The 10,368-nt window shown below is 34.6% G+C and overlaps 1 protein-coding gene across 2 annotated transcripts in view; it reads left to right on the forward strand.

The window, feature by feature from the left end:
• The window catches only part of Dsc3 (desmocollin 3), a 42,030-nt gene extending 34,133 nt beyond the window's left edge, over positions 1-7,897 (forward strand). Inside the window, exons 14-16 of one of the 2 annotated variants that reach the window (XM_077792290.1) lie at positions 690-811; positions 5,408-5,662; positions 7,700-7,897. In XM_077792290.1, the coding sequence (XP_077648416.1) occupies positions 690-811; positions 5,408-5,662; positions 7,700-7,897 (575 nt within the window). Of the gene's footprint in view, positions 1-689; positions 812-5,407; positions 5,663-7,554; positions 7,582-7,699 lie in introns of those variants that run through there. The other variant, XM_077792291.1, reaches the window with a different exon arrangement.
• Positions 7,898-10,368: the final 2,471 nt, after the last annotated feature.

Consider the following 10,368-nt stretch of genomic DNA (forward strand, 5'->3'; position numbering starts at 1 on the left):
CATAATTATGATATAGAACAAAAATTCTAGATAGATAGATGCAAACTAGGTTTAATGAAGATACTTAGAGATAAATCTACTCTTAGAACGGAGTCTGTTTTGAGCTGGGCGTGGTGGCACATGCCTGTAATCCCAGCAGTTGGGGAGGCTGAGGTAGGAAATTTGCAAGTTCAAAGCCAGCCTCAGCAACAGTGAGACACTAAGCAACTCAGAGGGACCTTGAGTTGCTTATTTGTATTAATAAAATACAAAATAGGGCTGGGGATAAGGTTCAGTGGTTGAATGCCCCTGAGTTCAATCCCCAGTAGCCCTCTACCCCCCAAAAGAAAAGGATCTGTTTTGTCATCTTTTTATATAGTCACCTTGGGGAATCAGTAAGTCTCTTTAGTATCTTTGTCTTAAATGAATGTCAATGATTTTTAAATGTGTTACTTAACTCATATGCTTTAATGTGGTGGGCAGAAGTCCCTTAAATCAGAAAATTATCAAATCACATATACGATTCTTTCAAATTTTAAAATCTAAGCTAAATTGTGGTTTATTAACTTAGAAGGCCAAGATAATTCATGGGAAATTGTGCTTGTTAGTTTCATTTACCCTAAGTTATGAGAAATGAGGAATGATTGTAGTTGTACATGGTTATTTTATTCTACATATGTTAAATTAAGTTTGTTTTCTTTTAAACTTAGCTGTATTGCTGACTTTAGTATGTGGAGTTGTTAGTGCCAGAAAAGGGAAAAGTTTCCCTGAAGATTTAGCACAGCAGAACTTAATTATATCAAACACAGAAGCACCTGGAGATGATAGAGTGGTAAGTAGGTTTTTTTTTGTTTTTTTTTTTTGGATGAATCTTTATCTACTATCATTTGTTTCCTTTAACTCATCCTCATGAAGCTTTTCCAAAATTTAGGAGTTTATTTACATTTCTAATCAGGTCCAATTTTGTAAGTATAAGTATTTGGTTTGTCAGTATTCAAATGTTTCTATAGTAGTATTTATTAAATATATTAAACCAGATTTGTGTTTTAGTCATATTTTTTGACTTTATTTATTTTGAGAACTTTGAGTCAAATGAATTGACTACTTTTTAAAAAAATTCTTTTTTCCATATCTTAAACTGGTGCATTGTAGTATATAATGGTGGGATTCATTATTATATTTTCATGTATGCACACAACAATGTAAGTATATAATTTTCTGGAATTATTATTTTTCTTTCTTTAGTATTATGATTTAAAGCTGATTCTTTGATGTGAATTTATTGTGACAAAATATTTTGGCTGCTCTTTTCAATTACATTTCCAAAGCTTATTCATTTAATCTTATTCTTTGATTATTTTGTAATAAGATTTTAAAAACTTTCTAAAAGTTTTCAAGATAAGTAGAAAAATAATCTGTTTAAAAATTGTAATGGGGATATGGACCATTACTGTCACCCTGTTTCCTTAGAGCTGCTTAGTTCTATGCTTATCATTTTGTGGGATAGATATGAAAAAATACTTACAAGGCATGGCTCTTCTTATGGGAAACAGAATCTACTTTAATGGAAAAGATAAATAAGAATATGACAGTAAACTCGTGTGATAAAACACTGTTGGAATTCAAAGACACCTATAATCTATAAGTATAACTTTTATGGTTTGAATCAACTAGGAAGGCCTGGGAAAAGGGGTGTGGCTTTCATTGTAACTTAGAGGAGATGGAGAGAATAACTAAAGAGGGGAAAATGGTCTAAAGAATAATAAAGGTGATGGCAAAGTCTAGGGACTTTTGGGACAAATAGTAAATAAATTGCTTTGAATGGAAGAAACCATGTTGGAATAGAGGCTTCAGATGAAAGGTTGAAAGGGAGAGGTGGGAGCTGGGATTTTATCACAAGAGACTTTATTTTCTTGGTAGGAAGAGTCAGGCCAGACTTTTTCAGAGAAGAGTGACATCATGCCAGTCACTTCTTTTTTATTTATTTATTTATTTATTTTTTAGAGAGAGAAGTAGAGAGAGGTAGAGAGAGAGAGAGAGAGAATTTTAATATTTATTATTATTTAGTTCTCTGCGGACACAACATCTTTGTTTGTATGTGGTGCTGAGGATCGAACCCGGGCCACATGCATGCCAGGCGAGCGCGCTACCGCTTCAGCCACATCCCCAGCCCCATGCCAGTCACTTCTGAAATGCTGAGTCAGAAGGGGGATCAAGAGAAAGCCTTTTTTTTTTTTGTGTGTGTGTGTGTGTGTGTGTGTGTGTGTGTGTGTTAGGGAAGAAGTTAAGGCTCTAGATATTCTGAGAGTTTAAACATGAGATAGCACTATTAGGATAATGGAAAAGTGAATTTTAAAGTAGGAATGAAAAAGACATATTTTTGAAGACATAATGTTTAGCTGTTTACTGAATTTGAAGGACAAAGTAAAAAGTACAGATAAAGTGGCAGAGGGTATAGGCAGGAACAATGATGATGTGTGTCATTTTCTATATCTCCAAATGAGGAAGCCTTTCTTATTTACCATGTGACTCTTTACCTCCTTCTCACCATTATGCAAAATCATAGCCATCTATGCTTGACATGTCTACTTGCAGAATGCTATGATTATCTCCACAATTGTAAAGTATGTCAGAAAATGGGTTTAGGTGCTAAGTAGCCCTGAGTTATAGTAAGTTCTTATTTTATATGTGAAAATGGAATTGATAAGCTTTACTTAATATCTGTTTTTTGCCATTTGATTCTAGATCTGATAGTATTGATTGGCCATTTTACCATATTTACCCATTCTCTATTAGGAACACTTTTATTACTATTATTATAATTAGTAGAAGTTGAAGGAGTAGTAATATTCTATAAGGTGCTTGGTATCATTTATTCATGCCAGAACATAATTTTAAGCAAACTTTTACAAACTTTAACAACATTTCACAGTGATTACATAAATTCTCATAAGTACAATAAGGAAAGGTGATGATTTTAGTTTTGGATCAGAGTTTTAATTAAAAATATTCAGAGGGGTCGAGGGTTGGGTGAAAAATCAGAAAAAGTAAATCTGGGGAATTATTGACCTGAGTAGGGAGTAGTTGATACCCTGTGAAACTTTGGGAGAAAGCAGATAAATGTGAGCAGGAAGAAAACAGAGAATAGATCCAGTGTCTGGCACTGTGGAGTCAACATCGGCATAGATTTTTGTGTATTTTCAGGTCTTTCATTAACTTGGATATGTATTTATTATGACAAAATTTCACCATCATGGAGATTTAATAGTCAGGAATTAATTTTTTCTTATAATGGAATTTGACTGTAGCAGCAATCTAAATATGGGGTAGCACTGCCACCAAATGGCTACTTTTCAATTCTCTTTTTTTGATTTTTTCCCCTCCAAAGACAACGAGATAGCATGCATGACTTGTAGATATATTTCAGGTTATATAAATCATTTGAACTTGAATATCTTCCAGTTTCATTAAAGACTCTAGACATTTAATAGTAGAAACATTAAATCAATAAGAGGATGGCAAAATGGACAGTCTGATTATAGTGAAGGTTCTTGTTGTGACAGTAGCATAATGGTGCATAGTCAGCTGACACAGCAATTTACTGCTATAAATAACCCCTGACCTGTGGCCCAGAGTGCTGGAGTGCAGGTCCAGGGCTAAGTTAATGTTTAATCAATCTCTTTCATTTCAAAGCGTTTCCTTGACACTTGGCTAGTTACCCTCCCTCCCTCCCTCGCTCTCTCATTCTTTTTTTGAACTAACTTCTGGAAAGAAAAAAAAAAAATATACCAGATTCATCTATAATTTTACTTCTTATTTACTCGATACTTTTTGGAATTTCCTTGACAAAGGTCACCAATGACTACTTTTCCACTTTTTTACTTATATCCAATGGGCATATCCTGTATTTTTTTAAAAAAGATTTTTTAAAAATAAACACAATATCTTTACTTTATTTATTTCTATGTGGTGCTGAAGATGGAACCCAGTGCCTCACATGTGCAAGGCAAGCGCTCTACCTCTGAGCTATAACCCCAGCCCCAACGTCCTGTATTTGAATTAATTCTTATCATGCTCCAAATTTTTAAAAATTGCTTGGTCATTCCCTCCTTCTCATAATCCTGTCTGCATGGCTTCAGAGTCCTACTTTTTTAGTTCCTTCTATTATCTCAGTGGTTGTTTTAGACAGATCCTGTCACAACTATATTTCCCTTCTCCGTGCTTTGAGACATGATTTTTTCTTGTGGTTCTATCCTTAACCCTTTTTAAATGGTCTACAATTTTCTCTGAGTACCTTAATTATTCCTGAGGTTTCAACTATCACCCCAAAATTATGACTCCCAGAATTATGTCTCCAGATTAGGTCTCTCACATGAGCTCTAAGGCTGCATATTTATATGTCCAACTTGAAACTTCATGTGTCTTAAATACATGACTCCAAAAACTGAGTTGCTCACCCTCCTCTTGCCCATAAGAACATTTTTCTTTCTGATTTCAGTGAATTGTATTATTATCTAGTTGGCCAAGTAAAAGGAGTCATTCCTGACTCTCGCTTTGCTGCTCATCCATCTAGCCACCAGAATACTCTGGAGTCCATCCACTTTGAGTTCATCATTATCTGCCTAGGTTTAGGTCCTTATAATTTTTCATGGGAAATAATTCAGTGGCCCCATCTGATCTTCATGATATTAATTTGTCTCCATCTTATTTATCTTTTACATTATTGTCTAGAAAGATATTTTTAAAATGTGTTCCTCTCTGTAATAATTTAAAACACTTCATTGGGTCTCTATAATCTCATTGATAAAGTTTAAATTTTTTTAGCACATCATGGAGGACTTTTTCTCCTTCATCTCTCTGTGCAATCTTTTTCTCCTTTGGCCCTCTTTCATCCCTCTGTGTGCCTGTCACCGTCTCTCTCTCCCTCTCTCTCAACTTCATGTGGTAGCCATTCTCAAGTCACTGAAGTTGAGGACCCCTGCAGTAAGTACCCCATTTACCTTTGACTCCAGACTCTTCTACAGTTTTGCATTCTTCCCCAACTCCTACAGGTTTTTAGTCCCTCAGCTCAGAGTTTTCCCAGTCTACTCCACTTATTCTTTCTGGGATTGTGTTTTAATCTTTGACCTCTGTGTTGCTAGCATTTTGTGTTCACCTACACAGCAGAGTAAACACATTCTTAAAAGTCTTATCTTTTTTTTTTCTTATTAGAATAAAAGCTTCTTGCAGTCACAGAGGGACGATGTCTACTTTTGTATCCCTGTGCCTTTGCACTTATAGTAAATATTGATAAATGTCTGTTGAAAACATGAATGAATACATAGAAGGTGGAATGGATGTTCTCTCTCCCTTGCCTTCTTGCTACTTTATTTGAAATTCATTTCCTCCCAACACAGATGGTTTTACTTTATTTTGTATTAAATTGTAGTGTTCTGCTAATGGATTCACAGCCCAGACTGCCAACAACTCTAGTCACGGCTTTTGTGGCACCTTGGGATCTGGAATCAGAAATGGAGGGCAGGAAACTATTGAAATGGTGAAAGGACACCAGACCCTGGACTCCTGCCGGGGGGCTGGGCATCATCACACGCTGGATTCCTGCAGGGGAGGACACATGGATGTGGACAACTGCAGATACACTTACTCCGAGTGGCACAATTTCACTCAGCCCCGACTTGGAGAGGTGAGTTTCCCTACGCGCTTCAACTTTGAAGTTTAATATGTGTATATTTTTAGAGATTGCTTTTATATATTGTTCCATGTTCTTTCTCTTGCTTTCTCTGGTCATTTTTTAAATGAGCTCTTTGATTTGTTACATTAGCTACTTAAAAAATCATTTCCTCTGTCATATTCACTTCCATAAAATTAGAGGTCTAGTACCTTTTATTAAAGTTTTAAATTTAAGTGTTCACTTACGGTCATGAATTCTTTTGATATAGAAGAATGGGGAAAATTCTAATTTGTCATGATTCCAAATTTCCCAATTCAAGCATGTATTTCTCTGTGAAAACAAAAATATTTATGCTATTGAGAATGAAAATGAACATTATTTATATGAGATATTTATTTATTATTTGTTTATTAGCTTTTAAGTTTATTCTACATTGACACATTATAATTGTATATTGATATTGGGTATGGTATCTATATATAAGGTAGAATGATAAAATCACCCAAGAAACCTTTTTTTTTTTTTTTTTGTATGTGTGTATGGTAAAAACATTAGAGATTTGCTCTCTTAGCAATTTTGAAATATTTTTTAAATGTCACCTTTGTATGAAATCTTTTTAGTAGATAAATCACCACACAAAAATGAAGTGTTTTTAATCTAGAAGAAAGCAAGAATGTGAAAGAACAAGGGATTCTCAGTTCACATCAAAATCCCTTAAGAAGACTGTGGGAAATACTAATGCCAATGCTCTACTTGGAAAGGTTCTAATTTAATTGATTTGGCTTCTTTTAAAAAGTTTCTAAGGTGACTTAAATGTTAAGTTAGGATAGAAAGCCACTGGATCAAATATTTTTGCTGATGTTAAGTTTTTACCACTTTGAAACTAGGGTACCATTGCCATTGTAGAAAGGACTGGACGCTTAGTCCCTTGGGTGGACAGCAAATGGGCAACATCCTGTGGTAGGGCTGTAGGTTATCATATGTCCTTAGCATTTTTAGTTTTTTTGTCATTTCAAGTGTTAATCCTTTATCTGTTTGAAGACGGATGAATACTCTTGTATTCATGTAAGATCAGGTTGAGAAAGAGGAAAGCTTAAGAGTACACACCTGCTAATGAGATTAATGAAAGGAAAGGTGAACAAGGTCATGAAGAAGGGCACTTGATAACATCAGCCAACCAAAGGAACATCAGTTTAGAGAAAGGTGGGCATGCAGGTGGGGAAAGGAAGGAGGAACAGAAGTTGGACAGTCTGGCAGACAAGATAGCAATGGGAATAGATATGGTTGACTTCTTTATTACAAAAAATCTAGTTTTTGCAATGTGGTTTATATTGATTATTGTTAATTTCAGTGAATTATCTTGTGCATTTCTGTATTTTGCTATGTTTTAATTTTCTTGGAAATTTGATTCTGAAGTCAATATGGTAATTCTTTCCTACTCTACAACTGCATATAATAGTGATTTTAGTTGACATTTATTGTACAATTATAATATGCTTGGCATAATAAGTGTCTATTTCTTGTGTTATTTTATCATTAATTTTCAAAGTAATCATGTGAGTTGGTTACTGTCTTTATTCTCATTTTGGACATGAGGGAATAGAGACTTAAGGTCTTACTAGTAACATGTTCAAAGTCATAGTTGGTAAAGCCAGAACTTTAACTCAGAACGAAAGATGTTCTATAGGAAAGCTCAAATTCCAGTCATATATATATTGTCTAGGGGGACTAGCCTGAATGCTAGAATAAAATATAAGGACAAATATAATTATAATACTGATATACTTAAATATAGCATTTGTATACATAATCTATTATTTGTGTGGATTATTAGAAATGTAAAATATATTGACTTTATGATATGGTGATAATATAGACCAATCATGTGCATTTTTTGTGTGTAGGAATCCATTAGAGGACACACTGGTTAAAAATTAAACATGAAAGGTAAATAAAAAATAAATTTTATGTTCATATGTTTACGTTGTTTAAAACAATAATACAATCTTTCTCTCTCTCTCTCTCTCTCTCTCTCTTTTAATTTTACAGAAGTTGCATGTGTGCAATCAGAATGAAGACCACATGCCATCGCAAGACTATGTCCTCACATATAACTACGAAGGAAGGGGATCTCCAGCTGGTTCTGTAGGTTGCTGCAGTGAAAAACAGGAAGACGATGGACTTGACTTTCTAAATAATTTGGAACCCAAATTTCTTACATTAGCAGAAGCATGCACGAAGAGATAATGTCACCATGCTGCAATTAGACATGTCCTTGTGAGGCATTCTGGATGTTTCAAAATCAGATATACATGGTCCTGGACTTAACAATGGTTTGACTTACAGTTTTGTTTTTTTTTTTGTTGTTGTTGTTGTTTTTTTCTTTTTTGACTTTGTGATAATCTGAAAATGATACAGATTCATGGGACACTGGACTTTGAAATTTGAATTTTGACCTTTTCCCAGTCTGGCAATAGGCTTTATGACACTCTTGTAATGCTGTGCAGTAGCAATGAGCCTCGGCTCCCAGTCAGTCGGGCCATCAGGATGAGAAGCAACTGATGCTTCACAGGGTATTGCGTTGCTAAGCTACGGTGTTTGGTAAATAAGGTGTATCAAATGCATTTTCAGTTTAATGACGTTTTTGGCTTATGACAGTTTTATTGAAACAAACCCCCATCATATGTATAGAAGCATCTGTATATATAATGGATTTTTCTAGATTTTGAATTATATGACTTACCAAGTTTGTATTTTAGAAGCAATTTGTTATTTATCTTTTCCAAGAAGTGAAAAATGTTAAAACAGACAACTAGCAAATATCATGCTATAGTATTGGAATTACGGTCTATAAAGGATCTACTCTCTAAAGATATTTTTTCTGATAAATGTTTTGGGTAAATATTAGTTCAAAAATAGTAAAGCTATTATTATATACTAATTTCAAGGGGTAGGTTAAAAATAGACACGAAATATTAAATATGAACAAAGTTTTGAGAAAAAAAATCATTAAGAGTAAGTTAAATTAAAATTTTTGTTGCTCTGAAGATTTGGGACCAACCCTCGCCCCATTCCCACTATCAAATTCCTCATTTGACCTTGAAGGCAATATTTGCTGAACTAGCCTATTGAGTGGCAATAGTCTATAGGTATATAGTTTGAAATTAATATGTATGGGTATGAAGTTATTATCAATTTAACATCAAAAATGAAATTAAAATGAAACAACTTAAAATGAGGCTGGGCTGAGGTTTGTCCTTTAATAACAATCAGAGGTTTAAAAAAAAAACAGAGCTTCTTATGCCTAGTTCTTACATACTATGTGATAACTGAGTGTATCAGGATAGTTTATGTCCTCATGTATAATTTGCTTAAACTTGTAAGCAAATTATACTTGTCTTTTAAATTATACTTCTTCCATAGGAAGAAAGGAGGGAAGCAACTGGAACAGTAAATTTGTTTTGCAGTATAAAGATTTCTGTGTCCACAAATTAGTAGCAGACAAGTAAATACTCACCATAGTTAGGACTCCCAGCTTTCTGGTGGAAGGTTCCAGAAATAAGTTGTTTTTCCTGGTAGCAAATACTAAAACCATATTTTAAACATTATCTCTGCTGAAATTAAATCCTCTATCATTTTTTCTCTCTCTTCAATTTATGAACATTTTTTTAATTTAGAACCAAATACCCATTTCTTCTAAGTCACAGTGTAGTGGCTACATGGGGCGGGGAGGCAAATCTTACTGAGACCATCCAGTTGGCAGTGACTGTCCATCAACTCAATCCTATAAATTATCATCCTTTATACTGTATTCTAATCAGAAACAGGGAGCTATGACATGTTTTCCTGACTCACTGTCTTGTTATAAAGTGGCACTGGCTTGATTCAAGATAACCCAGGTTTCAAGAGCCCCCTTCTTTTATTTCTCTCTCATCCCTGTCCCCCAAACTTCTAGGAGACATTCACTTAAATGGCCAATACTCTAGATTTTCAATCATCTTTCCGTGTAAATTATTGTTTTTTAATCAATTTATTTTGGAACAAGAAATGTTGCATAGGAGAAATCTGGAATTCAGAATGCATGAAAGAAAGAGATCAAGTTGTCCTTGAGAATACAGTGAAGGGCATACCCAAGAGATCAAATTGTCATTTTGGAAGAGGGCCAGCCTGAGTGGCATATTTGGAAAGTCAGAGAGCAACAGGCCTTCAAGGTCATGGAGAGACACCAGCAAATGCTGGGAGTGGTAGTGAAGGCCAGTGGTCTGCCTCATAACTCTTTCCTAGGCCTGGCCCTACTTTTCCCTTCTTAAGTCAGTGCAGCAGTGGTTTGATTGTGGAGAACCCCTTCATCATGTCTCTTCTTGTTTGGAGTGTGGAATAGGGAGAGGGCGGGCTGCATGATGAACCTGAGGCTTTCAGGATGGGTCTGAACTGGTTGTGCAGAACAAACAAGGCACTCAAGAAGAAAGCTTGATTCCCTTTGGACATGAAGAAGGTCTTTACCCTAAAAGTGGTTCTAAACTTCGGATTGGGTTCTCCATTTTCTTTTCTCTCATTTACTGCTGAAATCTAGGTTTTTTAGACTTAGATTTTTGATACATTTTCCAAGACTTCTAATTTTAATGTAATCATTTTAACATGTAGAATTATTCTTTTCTTCCATGTATAAGGTGAAAATTATGCTATTTTAGTGTGTAAGAAAATCTTTTTAAAAAAAA

Source organism: Urocitellus parryii, chromosome 13 (assembly GCF_045843805.1).
Source record: "Urocitellus parryii isolate mUroPar1 chromosome 13, mUroPar1.hap1, whole genome shotgun sequence".
Taxonomy (NCBI): Eukaryota; Metazoa; Chordata; class Mammalia; order Rodentia; family Sciuridae; genus Urocitellus; species Urocitellus parryii.